The sequence below is a fragment of the Harmonia axyridis genome, chromosome 1 (assembly GCF_914767665.1).
Source record: "Harmonia axyridis chromosome 1, icHarAxyr1.1, whole genome shotgun sequence".
In the NCBI taxonomy this organism is placed as follows: Eukaryota; Metazoa; Arthropoda; class Insecta; order Coleoptera; family Coccinellidae; genus Harmonia; species Harmonia axyridis.
The window spans coordinates 66043760-66070098 of NC_059501.1; the positions used below are offsets into that span (position 1 = coordinate 66043760).

The 26339-nt window shown below is 35.1% G+C and overlaps 3 protein-coding genes across 4 annotated transcripts in view; all 3 read left to right on the forward strand.

Annotated features, from left to right (window-relative positions):
- LOC123670938 (transferrin-like) overlaps positions 1-3885 on the forward strand; it is a 29767-nt gene extending 25882 nt beyond the window's left edge. Inside the window, exons 8-9 of the mRNA XM_045604534.1 lie at positions 1459-1853; positions 3207-3885. Coding sequence (XP_045460490.1) covers positions 1459-1853; positions 3207-3640 — 829 coding nt within the window. The 3' untranslated portion in view covers positions 3641-3885. The remainder of the gene's footprint in view (positions 1-1458; positions 1854-3206) is intronic.
- A 1821-nt stretch (positions 3886-5706) lies between these two features.
- Positions 5707-19740, forward strand: LOC123670940 (cytoplasmic dynein 2 intermediate chain 1). Its single transcript, XM_045604535.1, has 6 exons — positions 5707-5943; positions 10685-12396; positions 13849-14050; positions 16310-16598; positions 18690-19027; positions 19545-19740. Exons 1-6 carry the CDS (start codon positions 5923-5925, stop codon positions 19662-19664), a joined length of 2682 nt encoding a protein of 893 aa, XP_045460491.1. The 5' UTR covers positions 5707-5922; the 3' UTR covers positions 19665-19740.
- A 2343-nt stretch (positions 19741-22083) lies between these two features.
- LOC123670943 lies at positions 22084-26320 on the forward strand. Of its 2 annotated transcripts, none has more exons than XM_045604538.1 (2): positions 22084-22712; positions 26178-26320. In XM_045604538.1, exons 1-2 carry the CDS (start codon positions 22205-22207, stop codon positions 26180-26182), a joined length of 513 nt encoding a protein of 170 aa, XP_045460494.1. In that variant the 5' UTR covers positions 22084-22204; the 3' UTR covers positions 26183-26320. The 2 variants fall into 2 exon arrangements, with proteins under 2 accessions (XP_045460494.1, XP_045460493.1); XM_045604537.1 differs by lacking the exon at positions 26178-26320 and adding an exon at positions 26144-26172.
- Positions 26321-26339: the final 19 nt, after the last annotated feature.

Genomic DNA, 26339 nt, shown 5'->3' on the forward strand with positions numbered 1-26339 from the left:
TTTTGAAATCATAATTACTAACTTAAAAAGAAAGTTTCCAGTTTTATAATAATTGAATAGCCATAATAATGAATAGAATTCCCAAAAAGAAGATTTCTTTCGTCGTCCACCAAACTTCAACATTTGGTGGAAATATCAAATAAACACCACGGCTGTTAGGCAAAAGTTAAATGTTTACTGTTATTTGTTCTATTATGTTTTTTTTTAATTCTTATCTGAATGTAGGGAAATTCAATTACAAATTTTCAATCAAGCTCCGATATCCTAAAACATTATGTTAATTTGAATTAGCATGAATATATTGAAGTTACAGCAAAAGTTGTTACTGTAGTGAGAGGTGACTCTCATCCCTAGGTAAAGTTGACTGTTACTGATCTTTCCAGTGAAATTTAAAAGATAAAACCGAAGAGTGTTGAAATTTGATATACTGTTCTAATCAGAGTTGAATATATAGCTAGATAGAGTATACTCTCCCTGTCTCGAGTAAGTAAAAGTTGACCTTCTGCAAGAAGACGATCTACCATCTAATGATAACATAGGGAACGAAGGAAAAACTTTTATTGATACTTATCAATAAATCGGAATTATTGTACGTAATTTCAAAACCGAGACATACAAGAGAAAAAGTATGAAATGCACTATTTTTCATAAATTGAATAAACTTTATGCCTTCACTCCATTTTTATGATCTTGCATCTAGTTTGTTATCATAATTTTGATTGACTTTCTCAATGATACTTCGACTTGGCTGTTCATCATTCGACCATATTTTTAGTAGACTGTCAACAATTTTAATGAAAAATTATCTACCATTATTTGACTGTAAAATACAAGGAGCGCCTATTAATACTCCTATTAGTATTACACACTTCGTCTGAAGTCTTTTATTTGAGTGGTCTTAGCACAACAAACACAGACGTTCACTCAGTCAAGGAAACAACTCTTACTAAACCACAGTCTGCATAATCAACTATACCTATGAAAAATGTGCTTATTCATTTTCAATCAACTCTTACTGACAATTTTAGTAACAATGAACTCTATCTTGGAAGAGACAACTTTTACTAGCAATGGACTTTCCCTGTAACATATACACAACTATAGAAATCTTATTATGGTCGAGGGTTTTGATCCAAACCAAGCTTCAAAATCCTTAGAATTTTCTATTCTGAAAATCCTGTTGAAATATTTACCCAGTACATAAGTAATATAAGTTGTCTTGTAGTATTTCTATGCGCGGCATGCGCAGTCGTATATTTATTCTGTGTAATTATAAGATAGGCCATGTGCAAGCCATGCTCGCTCCTTTCTCTTGTTGGCCGTTGTTGAAGAGTATTATTGTATATTTGTCAGTGTGTTTACTACACAGTTATTTCCTATATTTTATTAAAGACTTTTAATTATTAAACAGTGCGTTTAATTTATAACAAATCCTCTATTATTATCTTCTTGTTTCAGAAAATACAAATTGAAAATTCTATTTTACGAGACTGTGAACGAAGATGCGAAATACCTAACTGTAGCTGTAACTAGAAGTAACACGAAATTCGAGACGATACATGATTTGAAAGGTGCCAGGGCCTGTTTTCCTTCCTACGATGGTATCGCCTGGAACAGTGTTGCCAACTATCTGAACGAAAAACGCCTATTGGAAACTTGCCCTATCGACGAGGGGGTCGAAGGATTTTTCGGAAAAAGTTGCGTTCCTGGATTTCCAAAGGAGACTTCATCTTTGAACATCAACTGCAGGAATGACACCTATGTTGGGGATGATGGCGCGATCCGTTGTTTGATCGATGGTTCAGGAGATGTGGCTTTCATTTCTAAGAATAGTTTGAAGAGTTTTCTAGCAGGTAAATTGAATTGTTCATGTTTTCAACAAATGGGATATCAAGAGTTGATTGGTGAAATAATATTGAATTATTTTGATGTAACGGGTGTTTTTTCGAGGTATATAACTTTAAGTTGGCATAACTGTTCAAGATGGCGACCGATTCAACAGCTGTCAAGTGATTTATTCTCAGTTTGGTTTGGCAATTCATCATGAATAGACTCACGCCTGAACAACGCTTGCAAATAGTGCAATTTTATTTCGAAAATAATGGTTCTGTGTGGAATACGTATCGCGCACTACGTCCATTTTATTTTGTTTGCACTTCTGGTTGAATGTCTACGTCAACAAACAAAACTGCCGCATTTGGAGTGAAGCTAATCCTCAAGTGTATGTCGAAACACCGTTACATCCAGAAAAACTGACTGTTTGGTGCGCTTTATGGGCTGGTGGAATCAATGATTCCACCAGTCCTTACTTCTTCAAAAACGATGATGGCCAGAACGTTACAGTCAATGGTGATCGGTATAGAGCCATGATTACTAACTTTTTCATTCCTGAATTGAACAACCATGATGTCCAGGAGCTGTGGTTCCAACAAGACGGCGCAACATGTCACACAATCGATTTATTGAAAGACACGTTTGGTGACCGCCTAATTTCATGTTTTGGACCTGTGAATTGTCCTCCAAGATCTTGTGATTCAACAGCCCTAGACTATTTTCTGTGGAGCTATGTAAAGTCATTGGTCTATGCGGATAAGCCACAAACCCTTGACCATTTGGAAGACAACATTCGCCGTGTTATTGCCGATATACGGCCACAAATGTTGGAAAAAGTCATCGAAAATTGGACGTCCAGATTGGACTACATCCGAGCCAGCCTTGGCGGTCATATGCCAGAAATCATCAATGTAATGCCACAAGATTATCTTGCGGATAAAGAAAAAATCATTTCAATCGAATAATCCATCGTTGTTTTATTGCAATTTAAAGTTCTATAGCTCTAAAAAAACACCCTTTACCAATGGCTTAGAAAAGAATTATATAATATTTGCGTGAGAACTGTTCCATTGGGTTGAGATTTTGTGTTTTATTCAACAATATAAATCGTTTATATCACCGCTCTTTTCCACCTTAACCTCAGAGGCCGTTGACTAGCTCGGGAGAGATCTAAAAGGGTGCCACCGATTCAAAAAGAGCCACTACTTCAGGGGGTGGGCTATGGTGAAACGGAACCTGAAAGAGAATGATTTATCTTGGAGTTTTAGACCATTAGTTTATATAATGGATAATTTATTCTATTAGTTGTCCTTGCCTGAAACGCCTCCTAAATAAATCATTGCAAATTCAAAAATCGATCCTTTTTTTTAAAGATGAAAAGAAGAACACAGCTGCCATGAACATAACGGCTTTCAAGACCTTCTGTGGCGACACAGCTTCCAGAGATTGTCTGCTAAGCTGGGCTCCTGCTGGATATGGCATGGTTAGAGGAAATTCATCTGAACTCCGACTGAAAGATTTCATGGATGTCTTCTTCGCATTGGACGAAAATTTCGGAAAACATTATAAGACCTTCACCTCTCCCTTCACCCTTTTCGGGCCATTCAATGGTGTTGGTAACCTCCTCTTCCACGACGCCACCATGAAGATCCGCACAAAGCCATCTCTAAGGAACATAGAGACTTCAGCTGGCGAATATCATGAAATCGTCGGAGCCATCGATTGTAAATCATCAGGGAATAATCTGTGGTTTTCTTACGTATTGATTGTTTTTGTTTCGATTGTTGTTTGTTTGAAATCTCTTTGAAAATTTGAGCAATGTGTATGTTTTAATGAATATGATCTCTTCTACCCTGTTCCGCGTTTAACATCAAGCATTGCCGAATTTCATTTGATTTTATTGTTGTAACTGATTAAAATGATCAGATTTTACATTTTATAACTCGAGTTCGGAGTTTGAATGTTTGGCAATTTTATCAATTCGATGGTATGTCAATACCTCATATGTAATCAAACTGTGATATATTGTGAATAAATAACTCTTAGCATTTTTATTATATTTTACTACCCTCACCCATGAAAAACAACAATAATACATGTATTCAACTATGTCTCCCAAAATCTCATCTAGGTTAAATTGATTATTCTGGTGGATTGCGGTTTTTCATCCCGTGACCACTGGTGGTCCCCGCCTTATACACCTTTCACATCTCCGTTGTGAGAAGCATGTAATAATATTAACAGAAATAATTGCTCGCCGACTTGTGAACATTTCTAATTCAGTAAAATTTTCAAATCTAACGTAAAGAGATGAGGAATAATTTACATAGGTTGAGGACATCGTCAACTGTTGTAGATGTTATTTCTAGTCCATTCAGTATGGAAGAGTTGATATCTGGAATAAAATGCACAAAAACTGGAAAAGCTATATTCCTATATTCGGTTAGACTTTGTATATGTATTAGTTGACTTGTAAAATTTTCAAATCCAATATTCATTGAAATATGTTAAGTCGAAAGGTTAACAAAAGAATTCATTGCAGAACCCGTAACACCCTGTACCGCAAATACCTAAACCAATTAAAACATAATTTAGAACAATTATATTGCTTCCTCGTTCTTTTCGTCACTCAATCTTTTTTAAAGGTGGGCTACTTTAACAGACGATATGACCTCATTTGCAATGTGTCTTGGACAAGATAATAATCTGAATAAAGTCCAAAAATTACCTACATAGAGTGGATCACCTGGTGTAAAATTAAATCATAATTGAAAAATTTCAATCTGATCGAATTGAAAACAAAAAAAAATGCGAAATAAATGTTATGCATAATCAATCAGTTGCAAAATTAATTTATTAAAAATTATGGAGAATTCTGTTTTAATAAAATTTGGATTTTAAGATCTATCTTTCAAATTTAACTGAAATTTTGTTTATACAGGGTGATTTATTGGTGAATGGGCGGAAGCTAAAGTAGACAGAGGATCGAGTCAGAATAACCGATTTGAAGGGTCTATCTCTCTTTATAATTGTTTTATTATTTATTTTGATTTTCGTAAGTTCTTAATTAATTAGGTCTTAAGACATTAGTGGATGAAATTCATTACTTGAAGAGTCAAGATGAACTGTTTATTGGTTCTATCTACATGACATATTATTATACATATGAACGAATTATAATAAAAGTCATCATACATGAACCATCCTCTAGCCTAACCTATACAACAATAATTAAGATACAGAGTGTTTTTGTGAATTTCTTCAATTATCTATAACTTTCATAATATTTGGTACGTTTATTCTGTGCAACAACTACTTCATACAGACATAGCAACTGATTTTTTTTCAGGTCCAGCCTAGGAAAAATTGATAAATAAGACTCAACTCAAAAAAAAAAAACAATATCAAAATTTCTTGAATTTGATAGGATATTCGAATGAAGGAGAAAAAATTTGAGACAGCAAGGTATTGCTGGAACTTCCGCTCTAACTTCTGAACTTCTCCTATTACTACTAGATTTAACTGGTATTTCAATCTCATGCGGAAGTTCGAAAAAAACCTTGCTCCCTTAGTTTTTCCCCTTTATTCGAATATCCTATCAAATTCAAGGAATTTTTATATACAGGGTGTTTTTTTTTAATTGTATTTTGAGTGTATCATGGTTTCAAGCTCTTTTTGCCCGGGAATTATCGTGTTTACGGCCGCACGGACGAACATTTTTTAATTTAAACAAGAATTCGTCATCATTCGAACTTTATCGTTTGATACCAATCACAGAATTCGAAAATTACAGATATTATGACGAAGTGATAAAGCGATCTATTCAGGAAAAAGAGCGCTCAAAAAACAAAACATTATTTTCACATTTGTCAAAGTCAGGTCACCTTCAACAATATAGTCTTCGGAGAACGCATTTACTCAACTATATTTTTATATCGATTATTTCACCAGCTGAATTAACTAGACCATGAAAGACTCCCCCTTTCAGAAATATCGATTATTTCACCCAGTGAGCGACCACCATAGCATTCTGTCTGCGATGACAGTTCTGACTCGTTCGTGAAATAGAATTTCCTTCGACGTTTATGTATGTCAACCAAACCAAAAAACGTGAGTATTACATTCGCAAATGTTTGAGAATCCGTTGGCTGTTTGAAAATGAATGTTATTCGATGAACTACACAGGGAAATTCATCTAAGAAGTAATAATTCATTCGATTAGTCGTCCTAGATATGTAAAATGAAGTGCTAAGTGTCAATGATAATATCGCTCAGTAATATTTTCATTCAATTTTCGCTTTCAACTCGAATAAAATTGGAACTATACTTGTTGCTCTGAAAACTGAATTTCGATCGGTTTAGAGTCGAAAGACATTTGAAAAAGGTTCCATAGATTCCCAGTCTCAAGTAATTTACCAACATCATTTCAAATATTTCGACCTTCACTTCACCTTCGCTTACTTTTTCGATTTATTCAATTGTCAATAAATTATGAATACTACATTTCAAGTGAAACTCTCGAATTACTATAAAATGATTCAAACTGATGGGAGTCAATTACTTTATTCTTTCTCCGCTATAATTTTGCCAAATTCTGTAAGTCAGTGTCGATAATATACCTACTCAAAAATTTAGTTTTTTGATAAGCGAATATCGAATTTGTCGACGTTTTCTTTTTCAGTGTGTAAAAGCCACTTCTGAAAATATTTCTGTGCAGCTGTACCAACAGACGATAACCTAAAGGTTGAATTTTTTTGGAAAAGTTTAGTTACAAATGCTCTCAAAAAATTAGAAGCAATGAAATTCAGTCAGAAGTTTTAACGCGCTTATTTCAATTAGTATGTAATTTTTCCGCGTAAATCTTCAACCCTTCAATACAAATATTCATTCAACCTGCAAAATTATATGATTTAATAAATTGAAACTTTTATTGAAACTTGCTTGCTTCTTTCAACACAATATTGTAATTTTATGGACAGGACTTTTGCGCTTTAGTAATTTCTTTTTTAGGAAATAAATAATGGAAAATGAAAATTTTTATTGAATTTTAAAATGGTATAACAAAAAGTTAAGACAAAAGTAAGTACCTGAAAGCAGGATCTTTTGAGCACTCGTTTTGATATCTGCAATATGGTGCAATTGGCGCAGAAATGGACGAAGGCTAAAAAAATTCTGTCTTCACGAATTATTTGAAAAATACTATCAGGTGTGTGAATAAGTCTTTCCCGTTTTTTGTAAGAGATGGCGCCACCAATACTGTGCGAGTATTTAATGGTTACATATGTCATAATCAAAGCTTATTCATCTGTCAACAATTCCACACTAACACATTAGTTGAAATTTTTTCGCATCATAAATTTTTGAAATCGTGAAAATGTCGAAATTTGCGGGAAGTTTCACTTTATTGGTTCAATTTGAAGAAATCTGCTGCCGAGGCGCATCGGTTGCTTCAGGAAGCTTATGGAGAAGGTTGTGTCGATGATTCAAGTGTTCGCGGATGGTTTCGACGCTTCAAAAGTGGCGATTTCGACGTGGAAGACAAGGAGCGTTCCGGACGGCCGCAAATCTTTGAAGATCAAGAATTGGCGACTTTGCTTGATGAAGATTCGTGTCAAACGCAAGAAGAACTTGCTGAAGCATTGGGAGTTGACCGAACAACCATTTCCAAGCGTTTGAAAGCCATGGGAATGATCCAAAAGCAAGGAAATTGGGTGCCGTACGAACTGAAGCTGAGAGACGTCGAACGGCGTTTTTTCACTTGCGAACAGCTGCTTCAGCGACATAAAAGAAAGGGTTTTCTGCATCGTATCGTGACTGGCGATGAAAAGTGGATCCGTTACGATAATCAGAAGCGAAGAAAATCATGGGGACTACCCGGCCATGCATCATCATCGACGGCCAAGCCAAATATTCATGGCGCCAAGCTCATGCTCTGTATATGGTGGGACCAGCTAGGTGTGGTTTACTATGAGCTTCTGAAACCGAATGAAAGGATCACAGGCGAGGTCTATCGACGACAATTGATGCGTTTGAGCCGCGCACTGCGAGAAAAACGGCCACAATACTCCGACAGGCACGACAAAGTTATTTTGCAACATGACAATGCTCGCCCACATGTTGCACAGCCGGTGAAAACATACTTAGAAACGCTCAAATGGGTATAGTCCAGACATTGCTCCGTCTGATTACCATCTCTTCAGATCGATGACGCATGGCCTGGCTGACCAGCACTTCCATTCCTACGAGGAAGCCAAAAAATGGGTGGATGACTGGATAGAGGCCAAACCGGTCGAATTTTTTCGCAACGGGATTCGTATGTTGCCAGAAAGATGGGGAAAAGTTGTAGCTAGCGATGGCCAATACTTTCAATAATTCATTGGTTACCATTTTTTCACAATAAAGGCTCAAAATTTGAAAAAAAACGGGAAAGACTTATTCACACACCTTATAATTATTTCCTTGATAACAGATTCGATCGAAATTTTGCCTTTAACCATAAGAATATAATAGATCCATTTCATACTTCGTGCAAATATCATGTTTCTATTGGTGTCAGAATTATAGAAAATTCTAGCAGAATATCGAAGAAAAAATGAAAAAAAACTGACGTGAAGTCAGTGTCTCCATGGATGAAAATGGCGAATTAATTAATGAATGCTCCAAAGCTACAGACTTCGCGTCAGTTAATTCTCTATCGGCCATATTTACGGAATCCTTTGTTTAATTTTGTCAATTGGTGAATTACCTTGAAAATTTTAGGTCTTACCGTTCGAGAGTTGTCGTGTTCACCGAATCGAATTTGAATACGAATTTGTCATCAATGACAAATTGGGAAATTGGGACTATTCCTGGTTCAAAATTCGAAAAACAATTCTCCTCCCGGGATTCAAACTTTAGGTCTTTAATATTTAGTAATAGTACATTGAGTACAACGTTGGCAACATATGTTTGAAATACCTATCGTAATTTTCTGGAGACAATTTCTTAAAAAATGAAATTACAAAAATTTATTTCTTAATTCTTTGTTTTAAAAAATCAATAATCCTACTCAATATGGGCTGAATAATTATTTTACAGAAAATGAAAGGCACGGTTCAGAGCTGTAGTACAGGGTGGGCAAATAAGCGAGGTAAGCGGCTATATCTCAGGAACCACTCATCGTAGAGACTTGCGGTAAAAAATTTTACCACTAAAGTAAACAAAAGAAAACACTGGAAATTATTTTGAAGTTCAAACCTCTACCGCTAGGGGGCGTAATAGCTATCGTCGAGTAGAAAAATGCATTTTACTCGAAAAATTTTCATATTAAGTTGGAAAAAAAATATTATCACTGTAAACCTTGGAAAATTCTCTATCTGTTTGAATTGTCACTTTCGATTTTGCGACATCGAATAAGGGTGGGGGAAAGATAGAAATCTGACTGATTGAAATGTCTGTAACTTCAGTTTGGCTCAACATTTTTGAGCAAATTAGATCTTATTTGAGAGACAACATCTTGTTGATTAAGGAAAAAATATACTCATGATGAATTTGATTCAGCTGCTTCCGATAGGGAGCGCTAAGTCAGAAGTTCATTGTTTTGTTCATTTTTCTCTGAAATTTCAAATGTAATGATAGGATTTTCTTAACAGAAACAAAAATTTCATTGAATTTGCATGAAAAAACCTAAAGGTCGCAAAGCGATAATTTCAGGCGTTCTGAAGTTATGGCCGAAAGAAGATATTCTTCAACTGATGCACTGCGAAAAACCAAATTGAGTCTTCAAGTTCTAACAGAAACAGAAATCCCATCAAATTTGTATGAAAAAACCAAAAGGTCGCAAAGCGATAGCTTCAGGGGTTCTGGAGTTATGGACGAAAAAAGATATTCTTCAACTGATGCACTGAAAAACTAAATTGTGTCTTCATTCGGCCATAACTCCAGAACGCCTGAAGCTATCGCTTTGCGACCTTTTGGTTTTTTCATACAAATTTGATGGGATTTCTGTTTCTGTTAGAACTTGAAGACTCAATTTGGTTTTTCGCAGTGCATCAGTTGAAGAATATCTTCTTTCGGCCATAACTTCAGAACGCCTGAAATTATCGCTTTGCGACCTTCAGGTTTTCTCATGCGAATTCAATGAAATTTTTGTTTCTGTTAAGAAAATCCTATCATTACATTTGAAATTTCAGAGAAAAATGAACAAAACAATGAACTTCTGACTTAGCGCTCCCTATCGGAAGCAGCTGAATCAAATTCATCATGAGTATATTTTTTCCTTAATCAACAAGATGTTGTCTCTCAAATAAGATCTAATTTGCTCAAAAATGTTGAGCCAAACTGAAGTTACAGACATTTCAATCAGTCAGATTTCTATCTTTCCGCCACCCTTATTCGATGTCGCAAAATCGAAAGTGACAATTCAAACAAATAGAGAATTTCCCAAGGTTTACAGTGATGATATTTTTTTTCCAACTTAATATGAAAATTTTTCGAGTAAAATGCATTTTTCTACTCGACGATAGCTATTACGCCCCCTAGCGGTGGAGGTATGAACTTCAAAACAATTTCCAGTGTTTTCTTTTGTTTACTTTAGTAGTAAAATTTTTTACCGCAAGTCTCTACGATGAGTGGATCCTGAGATATAGCCGCTTACCTCGCTTATTTGCCCACCCTGTACAAGCCCACGTTTCAATCTACACAGAATGAAAATCACAGAAAAAAGACATATTTTCACAGATTCAACTCAAAACTCGCTTTGAATTTAAGAAAATAACATGATATTTTTTGGATAATTGAGTATCTATTATTGGTTTGGTTGAAAAATATCGAAATGAATATCTGAAATAATTTTATCTGATTTTATTCACAGGTAAACGGAAAAACAGCTACGCCAAGAATCCAGACAAAACCAAAAAGGCCGACTGCGGATAAGAAACCCGAATCCGTTCGAAATGTCGAGGAAAAAACCGTCGAAAAAAAAATCAGAAATGAAAAAAATAAAGTTCAGTCGCAAGCTTCAAAAGAAGAAAAAGAAAAGAAGAAAACAACTGGGCTGATAGCCAAAGATACCAAACACTCAGCGAGGAAACCCCAATCAGTAAAATCCAAGAGTAGTATTTCTAGCGATCGCACAACAGCATCCCAAAACTCCAGGATAGTCAAAACCCAATATTTTCCCAGCAAGAACAACTACGCTGAGATGCTCCAACATTTGAACAAATACGAGAAGGGATCTGGCGATGGGAATAAGAAAAGAGCTCACGTCGTAAAGAAAACATTGCCAACCACCAAACCAGGAGTACTCAGCCGAGAAGAATCCTCAGAGTCCATCTCAACCTCGGAAAGACCAAGAACATCGACTCTAAGGAAAGGGAGTATAGTGAATGAGAACATAGCGGGACCCGAGGTACCCAAAATACTAACTCCTATCATTCCTCCAGAGCAACCTACGAATGAAGAAGCTGAAGATGATGCAGAATACGAAGATGACTTCGACTCGTACGAGTCTGACTTCGAGAACGTCAGCAGCTCTGACTCAACAATTCACAACATTTCCGAAATATCAACAGAGAGTACATCATCGTTTTCGAGCGATGGACAACCATCCAACCAAGCGACACCTTCATCAGGAAAGGATCTGGAGAGGAAGCTGGATTCCGGGAATTTCGACCTGAAGGAGGAAAAGAAGAAACAGGAGTTCTCCAACTTGCAAGACCTCGTCGAGAAAGACAACATGAGACTGAGAAGACCAGAGAGCAACATCAGAAGCAATTTCACATCCCTTTCAGATGAAGGCTTCGAGGAGGCTAAATCTCTTCAGTTCCTGAATTTCGTGAGCGCTAAGAAGAGGAACGAGAGGAGGAGGAGTTTGGAGATTCGCAAAAAACGTGGCGAAGAACTCTTGAACATGATCAAGTTGGACTGCGTTAGTTTCACAGTTTTCGATACGCCGCCAGTGCCTTATGAAGAATTCATCGAGAGATACGGCAACGTCAACAGTATGCAGATTGGGGTGCAGACAGGGGAGGAGAACGTCGAAGACGAGGTCCAAACAGATACCATAGAAACCTGCGAGAAATGGGTGCAGATGCCACCGCATGTTTCCAAGGATTCTCCCTATAGTTACAAGTTCGAGAGACTTGGTGTTGGTCCTTCATTAGACCAAATGCAGGAAGAAAAGGCTCAGGTTGAACCCCAGTTCAACGAGTACAGACTGGAGAAGTTCCTGTCGAACACCGGTGGACTGATCTTGGATATCTTGAAAGAGAGAGAATTTAGATCGGGTTCTACGACCAGAAAAAAATCTGGAAATAAGTTCAGCGAAACTACTGTTCTCTTCAAGCCACCTTCTGAGTTTTCTGGGAGGAGAAAAATAAGTCATGTAGTATCTAATCCGAAGAATCCCTCTCAGTTCTTGTCGGTTCATGTTGGCGAGGATGCTGCTGATCTTTCTAAGAGTTTTGTGTATGTGTGGAACATAAACGATGCCTTGCCTGAGATTTACATGGCTTGCTATGGGAAGATAACGAGTTGTTGTTTCGGAAAGGTTACGGGTACTGTTTTTGCCGGTCTTCAAAATGGGTAAGTTCATATGTAAAATTTCGAGTTCTCGGTGAATTCAGTTTTGGGCTTTAGAGTAAATTAATGGCACTGTTTGTTGGCTTTTGGAGAGCTTCCTTGAATTACGTTGTCATTTAGAAACTAAAGTTACCCAACTGAACTATCTAATAGTCTTCACCCTGTTTCAGGAACGATCATTAAAATATATGCCGTCATTAAAATTTTAAACCTTCTATTGGCCACCTGCACCGTTTAATTGAGGCTTGAAATTTTAATATTGCATTAAATTTTAATGAACCTTCCTAAAAGTGGGTGTAAGACATGATATTGCTAAAGTTATGCAAACAATAAGACAGATACACATCAGCCAAACTTGTGTAATCCACTACCAGCTACAACATTTTTCTTGATTTATTTTCATTTTAATACTTTACTCGATAAGCCTAACCTTGTTTTAAAAAATCGACTTTATTCGTCAACATAGTCACTTTCAAGAGTGATCACGTATCCCAAATTTGTTGTCTAGTGAGGGGATCTCAGAATCCCTTTGACCTTGAAAAATATCAATGGCACATTTTCGGGCTCGATGGAAAGTTAGCATAACTTCTCTATTATTGGTGCTATAAGCTATAAACATGAAAAAAAAACATTCTACAGGCACTTATCTCAGTAAAATCCATTGTTGTCAGCATTTGTTTTATATTTTAATTAGTTTTGAAGTTATAATACAAACTTGTGTTTTTTTTAAACCATAAAAATTGATGTAACGAATTAAATTTTTTTTCTCAAAAATATATAACATGATATATAAATTTCGAAAGACGAAAAACTTAATATTCGAAAAGGATGACATTTTTTGAAAAACCGATAATGGAATACTTATCGACAAAGCAGCGGATAAAAAAATGCCTTGAAAAATATAAGGTGTCCCATTTAAGGAACACCAACTTTGCTCTATATCTCTTAAACGGTATTTAATTTTTATGATCTGTTATGAGTGTCATATAAAGATAAAACCTACTGATAAAAACGTTTTAAATTTTTTTTAATATCTCGAACAGAAACTAAGATATAACAAAATATTTAATCATATTTATGATGTTCTTTCTGATTTCTTATTATTCCCTAAGAAGTGATCGGGGTCCTTGAAGATTTTTCCTCTAAGACTAGTTTTAGAGGTGCTTTCAGTGAGCATCAATTTGGGACATCCTGTACTCTTGAAGAATAAAGTCGATTTTTTCAGAAAAAATGTGTTTTTACTTATTGACTTATTGAGTGAAGTGTTAGTGCTACTAGAGTACTAGACTATTACAGCTTGACCCTATCACCAATCACATTACTCTTCAAAATTAACTAATTAGTTTATTAGTTAATTTTGAAAAATGTATTAGTTAATTGACTAACAAAACAAATATGCAATTCATAACATTGCGAAAGGATTAACTGAATACCCATTTTTCTCGATACTTTCAGGTCATTGGTGATTTGGGAAACCTCAGAAAATAAGGCGTTGGTGAGGAATATTTGTCCAATGATTGAAGGAGATGTTTACCTCCAATCTCCTACATTTGTGACTGATATCGAGAAAAGTCATTGTTGTTGCGTTGTAGCTATAAGTTGTGTAATGGAAACGAATGTCCTAGACATATTTAATGAGGAAGAATCAACGTGGAAAGTGAGTATCTACTCCAAAATACTAGATAAATTCACTATTATTTTTCAAAGGCCAAATATATCGACTTAACACCATTTCTGAAGAGTTAGAAAATTTCGAGCTTTCTATACGTGGTCTAATTGGGTTTTCATCTAATATTCCGCTTACAACTGCGGTAGGCATCGTCAGAGGTTTCTCGATCATACAAGGGAATCCATTGGTAAATGGGCGGAAGCTAAGGGTTAGATAGAGGACACTGAGGCGAGTCAGAATAACCTTTATATCTCTTCTCATAATCAAAATACATAGTGTTTTATTGATTTTGACAATTTCTTCAATTACCCATAACTTTCGAACCATAAACCGAAAAATTAACATTTTCATGATATTTGGTACGTTTATTATCTGCAACAACCTACTTCATACAGCCATAGCAACTGATTTTTTAATTCAGGACCAGCCTAGGAAAAATTGATCATTTTTTTTGGGTTGAATCTTTTGAAATTTTTCCTAGGCCGGACCCGAAAAAAAATTCAGTTGCTCTATGTCTGTCTGAAGTAGTTGTTGCAGAAAATAAACGTACCAAATATGTATAATGAAAATATATAGAGTGGTTCGAAAGTAATGGGTAATTGAAAAAATTGACAAAATCAAAAAACGCTCTTTATCTTGATTATGAAGAGAGAAAAACCCTTCAAATATAGGTTATTCTAATTAGCCTCAGTGTCCTCCAGCTACCCTAAGCTGCCTCCCATTTACCAATGAATCACCCTGTATATTGTAACTCAACACTGGACTTCTCTGGACTCTGATGAACTATTTTCTTTTTCTTTTCTTTTATATGGGATGGAAGCCTGTACAGGGCATCCCATTCTGGGTGAGACAGCCAGGTTTCTCGCTTGTTATTTAAGATAGAACCTTGCGGTTTTCACGTTCCTGTCCCACTTTTTTGTGAAACTCAAGTTGGTCTAATCAGATTTTGCATAACTGTTTCCGTTCAAGAGATACAGGGAGATTTTGGAAATTGATACTTTTCGGACCCCTCCTTTATCTCCGAAGTTATTAGAAATAACGCTGAGGTGAAAACTACGTCTGAATCAGAATTCTAATTTTTTTTTCGGGGTATGGTTTTGAAGATTCAACAAAACCCTTATTTTTTTTTATTGAAACACCCTATATATCATTACTTCGTTGAATTCGTCATTTTTTCCCTTCAAAATGATGTATGATACGATGTAGGTAGGATGTTCAAAAATGTCGAAAAAACACTAAAACATCAAATAATGATGGTTTTTGTTAATGAGCAATGGATTTCCCATATGAAAAAAGAATCAATTGGATAATTTTCATTTGTGATTTTATTTATAGTAGAGTGAGCAAACAAAGATAATACACTCATAACTAACATGAAAAACAAAACGTAGGTACCTACCTAATAGCAACAAATGAATAATACAAAAATTCATAAACATTGCATAATATCTTACAGATTAAACTGTTCAAATTGCTGTCCATTTTCCCTAATACATATAATATACTACAGTAAAAGACACAACAGTCTCGAAGAACTTCGTCCATCAACAGAGGCAGTTTTCCAGGATTTACAAAACCACCCTTTTATAATATTAAATGCACTCAGGCGTATTGAAAAGTTTTGTCAATTATGTATTAGGGGAAAATGGACAGCAATTTGAACAATTTAATCTGTAAGATATTGTGCAACGTTTATGAATTTATGTATTATTTATTTGTTGCTATTAGGTAGGTACCGGGTTTTTCACCATAATTTGACCCCCCCTTTCACTTTGTTACTAAAAGAGGTACAAAAAAATGTTTTCAACAAAAGTTTCACAAAATCGACTAGTGTTTTGTAAAATAATTTCAGAAAATTAAATATATACAGAGTGGGCAATATATTGAATGCAACTTCATTTTTTAAAATGGAACACCCTGTATATTTTTCCATATTTGACTAGCTCTTTTTCCCCTTATTTCGAATATATAACATATGTTTGGTCTATCTCTCTTATTCTGTGTACCACAGAGTTTCAAATTTTAAGAATCACCTAGCATGCTCCAGTAATCAGTTTTCACGTGGTAGGCTGCGATAACTCAAAATGCCCTTTTAATATTTCTAAGGCCGAGAATCTGGAGATGCCTAATACGATAGTTGTAGACGAAATATTGGAGAGAAGTCATGGCTAGAAATCCCGAAGTTTGTTGACTCTGTTCATTTGGGGAGTGATTTCAATCAACATAGTTAATTCCAATTATTTTCAGATTTTCAGTTTAGATCAGGAAGGTACTATTGTGATATGGAATGTTATGGCAAAGCAAAAGTTGGATGTCAGACATAACGGTGGAATTGCCTACTGGGGCGGAATAATAATGATGAAAAATTTCGCAGTCAGTTTGAAAGACTTTTTAATCGATAAGGACGAACTTTTATGCAGTGATATGTTTGTTCATAGTGCGGATTCGGGATCTATATTCATTGCAACAAACTACGGCAGTATATTGCAATGCGAATTGAATAAAGAAAAAACTCACGTGAAGATACATACATCAGGTAATAAATCCTTATAGCTCACACTGCATTCAGTTAGGAAATCTATTCATTTTTAATTTCATTATTTCCAATAATATCAGATGTATGCTTTCTGCTATTAGTAAAAAAGGTAATGCAAAAATATATAGCATTCATCCAGAAATTGATAATTGTGTTAAAGGCTATGGATGAGAATATTAGGTGTAGTAAAAAGAAATCCTTTATTTTTCGAAGAAATTGCTTCATTTATCTGTATTTCGCGTTGTATAACTCCGATTGGGTTCCATTAGATGGCGTTAGAAAGATGAGATTCTCTACTGCAGTAACTTTTCTGACAGTTTTGTGATTAGTTGACACAGTTTAGTTTGATTGCGCGTCAAACACAAGCAAAGAGAAAATACGCTATAGTTCATAGATTTCATCAATAAAGGCGAAAATGCAATCCAGATGGCTGAAAATGTAAATAATGTTTATGGTTCTAATAGTATAATAGCCAATCACGCGCAATTCCGGTAATTTCGATATCAAAGATGCACCAAGCACTGGAAGGCCAATTGACCATATTCACCGTCGCCATATTGGTGTGCGACAATACCAACTACCCAGTGTTCCCAACGGAGAAATATTGAGTTCACTAGAAAAATACCGCTCATATCAAAAATACTATCAGTCATAGACATAATTCTTCCACTGTCTATTTCCAAAAACCCAGTGTTCCAACGGAGAAATATTGGGTTTACTAGAAAAATTCCACAATATAAAGTTTATAATTGTGGTTTATGTGTAAATTCCAGAGTACCTTTTCTGGCTGCTACGCCAGATTGGCTTGTTTGGGACATTATTCGCAAAAATTTCACCTTTTGGAAATGAAAACATTAGTGAAAGGTAGTTTTATATACAAATTAACTGTGGCCGAGTGTATAAATGAAGGCTTCGCTCTATTTTTTGGAAATAGACAGTGGAAGAATTATGTCTATGACTGATAGTATTTTTGATATGAGCGGTATTTTTCTAGTGAACTCAATATTTCTCCGTTGGGAACACTGGGTTACACTGGGTAGTTGGTATTGTCGCACAACAATATGGCGACGGTGAATATGGTCAATTGCCCTAAAATTTCTATAAAATCATGAAAATTATCGAGTCCGACCGTCGTGTAACCACTGTTTCGATTGCTCAAAACTAAAGATTGCACAAAACACTGTTTGAAACCAATTGCATAAGTCTGTTCTCACAAAGAAGCTCGATGTATGGGTACCACACGAGTTAACGCAAAAAAATTTCATGAACTGAATTTCTATTTGTAAATCGCTGCTGAATCGTAACAAAATCAACCCATTTTTGAAGTGATTGGTGATGAAAAGTGGATCACTTGCGACAACGTCAAGCGAAAACGGTCGTAGTCGAAACGCGGCGAGCCGGTGGCCAAGCTATAGGATTAACGACCAAGGAAGTTTTGCTGTGTGTTCGGTGGGATTGGCAGGAAATTATTATTACTATGGACTGCTCCACTAGGGCAAAACTGTTAACTCGGAACTGTACTGTCAACAATTGAACCGCCTGAAGGAAGCAATCGCCCAAAAGAGGCCAGCTTTGGCCAATAGGATAGGAATTGTATTCCATCATAGTCACACATCGAAAGTGACGCGCCAGAAGCTTACTTATCTTTATTCTACCGAATGGAACTCGCTCCTCTATACAGACATCGGCGTATCTTTCTTCTTCTCCTTTAGGTTCCTTCTTCATTACTTCATTACTGTTTATCTATTAATTTTCATTGTTTTATTGGATTACGTTCATGATATAGCATTGATTTTATTTTCTTTATATTTTATTATTAATTTTATAATGATTATTGTTTTTGATTTCTTGTAATTGGGTCTTTTATCGTGTTTTTTAGCCCATAAGTCTACATTTTGCGCATATTCAGTTGATTTTCTAATGGAAGATAGATGAAGAATAAAATATTATTCGAAGACGCGTGTCTATTGGAAAAAAAAAAGAAAATCTTAGTCTTAGTGACCCTTTTTTTGCTTGCCAGTGTATGTTGAATTTACTAACGAACTGAAAAATTAAAAGTTATTAGATACTAACATAATATTTTCTTCGCAGATATATCCTCACCCGTAAAGTGCCTTGTTCCATGTCCATTTTCGGATGAATATTTTTTAGCCGGTATGGAGAACGGAAACATTCTCTTGTATTCTAGCAATAACCCGAAACCTTTAATGATCGTAACCAACAAGGAAAGTAAAAAAGTTGATGATTCAATCGAAGAGATTCAGTGGTCCTTGGAGAAACCTTGTATATTTTACACCAAGAACTCCAGTAACATTATCGACACCTGGGACCTGAGCAGAAGTAGTATGTTCCCCATAGAATCATCGAATTTCGAACAGGAAATAACTTGTATGAGATTATCTACTAACAAACTGGAAAAAGCATACATGGTAACTTTTAAATATTATATAATTACCTAAACTTAAAAATCGATTCAAAATGTTAACTGTATCTCAGAATTAAATATTTGTATTGACTATGAAGTATTGGCAACGATAGTTCTTGATATTGTAGTTATTCAATGAGAGGAAAAGAGATGAAATCCCGTTAGTTAAATAAAGATCATTCGAACGATTCCCTTTTCAACATCTCATTTACGGAAGAAGGTTCACGTATAGGCGTGTTGGAAATGATTCGCTATAGGTTATCTGAATTCTGATTTGCAGATAGAGATGTACTCTCCTCTTCTATCTAATTGGACTGTCACTGTTTGTGGAAGGGAAGAGGAGGAAAACGTTATCGTTCTCCGTTTAGCTTTCGGCTTTTTTTAAGCATTACTTTTTAACACTTAGATATTAAATACCTAGATACCTACTTGCCATCACTATATACTTAAAATCGAGCGATGATGAAGAACAGTTTTATTTATCTATAATATCCTAGCTACATTATTTAATTTATTTTCAGATAACCTCTACAGACACCTCTATCAGCGTGCATTTTCTGAACCAAGAGCATAAAAAAGAAAGCGAAGAACAACATAAAAAAGAGACTAAAACTTTTTTATCATGTGTAAGCAGGTTATGAGAAGGAGTTATGGGAAGGTAATAATGGAATCAAAAGAGGATGTTTTATTAAAGAATAAAATCGATTTTCTAAAGAGGTTTTTTATTTCGACACATATTTGCTTGCAATGGGCGCCCAGGGCCCAACCAGAGTTTATATATTAACTTTCGTTAGTTGGAAGTATTGGAAGTAATAATTAGGTATAGTATATACAAAGTCACTTGAAGGAAGAATGTTTTGATTATACCTACAAGGGTTGTCCAAGTTTCCAGCAATTCATTAGGAGCAAGGAGCAATGGTATTTATTGCCTAACAGTTCCAGGGCCGTATCTAGGTACTATTACGCCTGTGGCAATGTCTTAGACAGCGCCCCCCATTTTCGAAGATTTTTTTTCGTCGATTATATTTTCTTATAGTACTTTTTTGTTCATAACTCAAGTCATATATTTTGTGATTATTTTATGCTTAGTACGCAAATTCTAGGGAAGGCCAGCAATATTTTCAATGTTTCCAGCAAGGGCGTAGAAATGGGTGGTAGTTATCCCCCCAATATTTCCAAAATATATTTGCCATCTGTAATTTTTGCATTCGTAATCGGCATGCACTTACTCGTTGTTCTCGGTTTTTTGTTTCATTCTCGTCACAAAATTTCAATACTGTAGTTATCAAAATACTGAACTGAGTAATTCACATCGAAAAATTGTCTGGGCCGTGTTATACAATTTATTGTGTGATTCATTCAAATTGCAATTTAATTGTGCAGATATCAGTTTTGAATTGATTATATCTGATTCCTAATGTGTACAAATGAAAATGACAGATTTCTCGGCTCATTTTGAGAAAAAAGTTCTATAACATGAATCTGCAAACGCTTTGGTTTTGAGATACTGGTGTTGAAGTTTTTTTCCACATAGCACCTTCCCTCCACAAGATATTTAACTTGAATTGGCATATATCTTCCGATTTTCATTTTTCATCTTGTGAAATGCTTATTTTGTATGCAAATCTACAGTATGATATTTTTTCTGGAAGGGTACCTGCTTCTTTCCACCAGAACTATTTTTTGGTGAAGCACTGGTTTTATAGAAAAATGTGAAAACAAACTCTGGTCTAGTACAACACTTTTTGGTTTGTTGTAGTTTTGTCGTATCTGCTATCGATTTCGAAAAAAAAAATCAAATGGGTCTCTGGTAATCCTCAGGAAAATCCAAATTATTATAAAAATCCAGTCAGTAAGCTGTAATGAATAAATTAATTATAATTTATGTTACTTATCAACAAATTCTGTAGCGAAGATCAATAAAGATTCGATAAACTAATAAATACAAGCATCAATAAAAAGTATGACTATACAAGAAACACCCTGTATCTCGAAAACAAAGAGTTTGCGGACTCAAGTTTATAGGACTTTTTTTTCTTAAAATTATCCAAGGAATATTTTCCTTCGTAACTCCGTTTTAGGAAAACCCAGTATAAGGTGAAAACAATCGAGTAGGTAATAAAAAAATATTTTGAGTAATTAAGTTCCAACATCGTTATCAAACCACTTTTTCTCACATTACAGATATGATTAAACGTTGTTGTAAATATAGTTCACGTACCACTGCATACCGATTCTATTACATTTATTGGCTACACTTGTCACTTATTTAAGTATTTTTATTATCTTACTTATGATTCGCATAGACCAGTGCGGTACGTAGATTAATAAAATGATCCAACAACCTCGGTTTTAGTTCGTTGTGTAACTGTTTTTTTTTTCTATTTCTTTGGATAAACTATATTCAAACTCACTTGATTAGGCCAGAATATTGCTAATATTCAAGAGTTCTCCAAGTTATCAGAAATTTATTAGAAAGCGGGGTCAGTAGGAAATTTATTATCACCGGTCCTTTTGAATAGATCTCAGTATGCTAGTTGATCGTCATAAAAATAGTATGTGCCGATTTGGTCACTTTCATTGCTTGAAATAGTGCACGTGCTGCCGCGTGGAAATTTAAGATTGGACCACCATAGTATAACTATTATGAGGTGAAGGGAGAGATAATAAACGTATCAATCGATAATAAATTAATTAGTTGTATCCCGCCCTTGAATAGATATATAATGAGATGTGATAATTTATTAATCACATCATGTGATCTTTGAAAGCGTATGAACGAACGAGTGTTCAAAAGTTCCTGACTTCTGTTTAGTGCCTTCTTCATTCTACTAAAGAAATTCTATCTTTCACGGAAGTTATTTATTTGGGCCATAGGCGTCCGCTCCGGGCACCCAGTGCATTTATGAATAAACGCTCAATAGCTCCCAATGTCCGAATCCATAGTGTTTTCGGTTTTTTTATTTTCGCAGCACAAATTCCAAGCTTATTATTGAAAATGATTAATCAGTATCGTGGGTCGTCAAAACGGAATATGTCATATTGATATTGACATTATCGTGGGTCCTCAAATCGATATATGTCATATTGACATTGATTTTTTGAATGAAGCGTATGGATTTACATCGGAACTGACTCACTTTCATCCAAATGGCAATGTAGGGAAGTTTATTCGCGAAACATGAGTCATCAAAATTGCCGTAAAAAAGTTCTTTTACATTCGAGAGTTATTTTTCAAAAGGTTCTGATTGCTATTCAGACACTAATAGATATCAAGGGGAAATTTCCCGAATTAGAAGATATACATGAATACATGATCCACAACTATTGCATTGAAGGCGATTTATATAGCCAAATTCTGAATGCTTTGGACAGGGGTGAACGATACGGATTTCTACATAAAAAGAAAAACAAATACTACCTAGTATGTCCCGCTGCAACGATCCTACGTCAAAATAAACCTAAAATGTTCGAAATGGAAAGAATCCGATCCATTTTTCATTCTAAAGAATCTGGCACGAAGAACCGAATCTGTAAAAGAGCGAAAAGCCAAACCCAGTGTAGAAATAACCGTAGAGCAGTGTCATGTGGTGATATAAAAGATAAAGGTGATTGTGCAGAAACTGACGAGAAAAATAAGAAAGAACCTAGCCAAGCGAAGTTTCAGGATAATAATTCGAATAAGACAGGTAACGAGTCGCCCACTAAATCGACATATGATTTCTATAATTAATTTCAAAAAGTTGTCGAATAACCGCATCAAATAATACAGGTATTGCAGAACAGAAACTTGACATTTATTTTTCGTTTACAGGTAACAATAAGCACCGTATTTTTAAATTCTGTGCCGATTATTTAAGGGCGTAGATCTTTTTTTTTTTTGGGGGGGGGGTTAATTTGACGAAAAAATTACTTATATCTGTGATGTGAGAAAAAGAAGTTTGATAACGAAGTTTGAACCAATATACTCAAAATAATTTATTTTTTACCAATTCGCGGTTGTTCTTATCTTATATTGGATGTTCCTAAATTAGTTTTACGGAGAAAAATGAGAGATTCCTTGGATAACTTTGAAAATAAAAGTACCATGAATATGAGTCCGCAAACGCTTTGTTTTCGAGATAAGTATTTAGGGTGTTTCTATAGTGTATCGTACTTTTTAGTGATGCTTATATCAATTTATCCAAATCTTAATTGATCTTTGCTACAGAGGGGGTAAATAAGTAGGTACCAAAACTTAATTCATTCATTACAGCTTACTAGCTGGATCTTTATAAAAATTTGGATTTTCCTGAGGATTACTAGAGAGCTCTTTGAAATTTTTTTCTCGAAATCGATAGCAGATCCGATAAAACTATAACAAACCAAGTTTCTACATTTTTCTTAACTACCAACGGTTCACCAAAAAAGAGTTCTGAAGGATAGAAACAGGTACCCTTCCAGAAAAAAATATCACCCTGTGCATTTGCGTTCAAGATTAGCATATTACATGATGAGAACTTCGAATTGGAATATCTATGGTCAATTTAAATTAATTATCTTGTGAAGGGAAGGTTCTATGAGAAAAAAAACTTAAACTTTAACACCTATATCTCAAAAACAAAATGTTTGGGGACTCATGTTATAGGATATAAATGATCCGAGAAATCTGTCATTTTCATTTATACCTCCAATTTAGGAACACCGTGTAGATAAAGTCAATTCAAAACTGATGTCTTCACAAATGAATTGCAATTTGAATGAAATGGTACAACACATCACAGACAATTTTTCTTGCGAATTACTCAGTTTAGTTCTTTGATAACTACAGTATTGAAATTTTTTGACGAGAATGATACAAAAACCCAAAAAAAACGGGTAAGTGTATACCGATGACGAATGCAGAAATCACAGATAAGAGCCCGACAAAGGGGATACATATAATAAACCTCGGACCTAGACGTGCTCGTAGTGCAATAAAAGAGTACTCATCTTGAAAGCAATAATAAACTCATTAACCGTAAAAGGATCCGATTTCTTACTGCCGTGTGGATTTCGAAGAAAAGTAAAATGATTATTGATTCGTCTTTGCGATAATTCTGCAATTTTATATTTTGGAAATCTTGGAGGGGTAATTATCCCCAGTAGGTACCCCTCTCAATTCTACGCCCTTGCGATTATTATTATCTGCACATGCTATCCATATTGTTCAATTGGCAAAAACATTCTGATTTCATTCAAAGACATTGCCTAGTTCTATTTGTAAATTAAGAAGTTAGAAAATGAGTTACTTTTTTATTATTACTTGTCACTCAAACCATTACATTGTGAAAGTAAGCCATCAAACTACTTCACAACTATTCACCTAAACTAAATAGAATGGACTCATTGGGGCCACTTTGAAAAAGCAAAATCTGTCAATTGTTGATAAATTTTTGTTTTGTTACAATTTTTTTCATTTCTTCTGATCAATGGGAAGGGGGGGGGGAGTTATGTCCCCAATAATTACCCTGTTTTAGTTTCACTTTATATATTTATTGAAACACTTCTTGTTTTAACTATTTATTTTATTATTATACAAGTCTGTAGTTGTTGTAGTGTGCACACGTGCTAGTTGGGAGAGAGCTAACCTCTCTGCTCAGGCTATATCTTAGAACATTAATAATCTATATTCTAAGATTCTAAGGGCTATATTGTCTGGTTAACCATAGAGCTGTGATCAGAGAACAATAACTCTTTATTTTCTATTTACAAACTACTTCATTAACAATATATACAAATATACTAATATATAACATACCCCTCGTTACGCCTATGCCTAAATTCCAAAGTTTCATGAAGAACATTCAGAACTGAAAAGTCAGGGAAAAAATGTGACGTGAATTGGTGCAAAAGGTTTTATCATTGCCCAAAGTATATTAATTGTACTGCAACAGCACTATTTTTCACGTACAGATCGTAGATGAAGAGTTTTCCAATAAGAATTTCCATTCAAATATATGAACATCTACAAAAGCAAAGCTGAGTACCTATATTTTTTTTTTCCTTTATTCAGGTACTGTCAACTTCATTAACATCAGTTGATAATTTTGCAAGTTTTGTTTCACAGACTCCATTTTTTTTTTATCCGGACAAGAGCCTACAAAAAAATGATTTAACAAAAACTCAACCGAAAACTTACAACGACAATCATTATTTTACATTGTAACGCACCATTTCAGAGTTGTAATAGTTTTCCAACAAAACTTGCCTTGCCTTCTCCCTTTTTTTTTTGTTACTGCTGCTCAGAAGTTCTTCTGTTCTTTTTTCGATCACTTTTGACTATTTGGTGATAGAGCCAGGGCCGGCGTTAGGGGTGAAACAGTGAAGCGACTGTTTCAGGCGCCTCTTTTCGAAGGGCGGCAATTTAGCCCAGTTTGTGGCCGCCCTTTCATATTTCTGAAAAAATATAGTCTTGATTCTTGAGAACAACATAAGGTTGGTCCGCTTCGCTGAGTTTATCAACATTCCCTGCAATAAAACTCTCCTAACCTTCTTTACTAAGCCGCCTGTTCAATAAATAACACATGGCAACCCAACCATATAAGCTGCATTGCCTATTACCCTAATTGAATGACGGATGGAATGTATTTCACAAGGACGAAAAACAACACTTCGAATAACGTGGAAGTTGTTTACACATTCAACATATGGAAAATTCCTACGATTCTGAATTTGAAACTAGTTACTGATAAATGCTAAATGTTTTCAGCGGAACATGTTTTTAATCCCATTTAGTTTTCGAAGCTTTGTATGACTTACCGCCCTTTGAATCTTGTGGTGTGATAGGTAATCTTTCATCGATCGTATGTGAGAATATATCACTTACGCGTTGTTCATCGGCATTGAAGAAATCCAGAAATTTATTGTAGGTAAAAATGCCCAAAAAAAAAAAGAAACCCAGTGAAAACCTTAGAAAGAAACGATTAGCAAAGTAGAAAGAAACGATTATCAAAGTAGCTAGAGAAATCAAAAATGGCGAATTATCATCGAGGTTGTGTTTTTATTGATACTTTTTCAGCAGGGGCGCCAAAATTGCTCGCGCCGGTCCTGGGTAGAGCATTCATCCTGCTTCTTCAAATAAGATTATAGGTTTTTGTAGTGACTCTTTGCTAACCCGAGAAATGGCGTTGTAGGCTGAACATCTTACGGAAGAACGGCACCTCTTTTAGGATATAAATCCAGGAGATGCAAGGTGTATGTGGCAGGAAACGTCTTTGCCCATAAGTTCACCCCTCGATTCATTATGAGATAGTAGTCTCCACTGTTATTTTATAGCTGTTGTATTCAACAAAAAA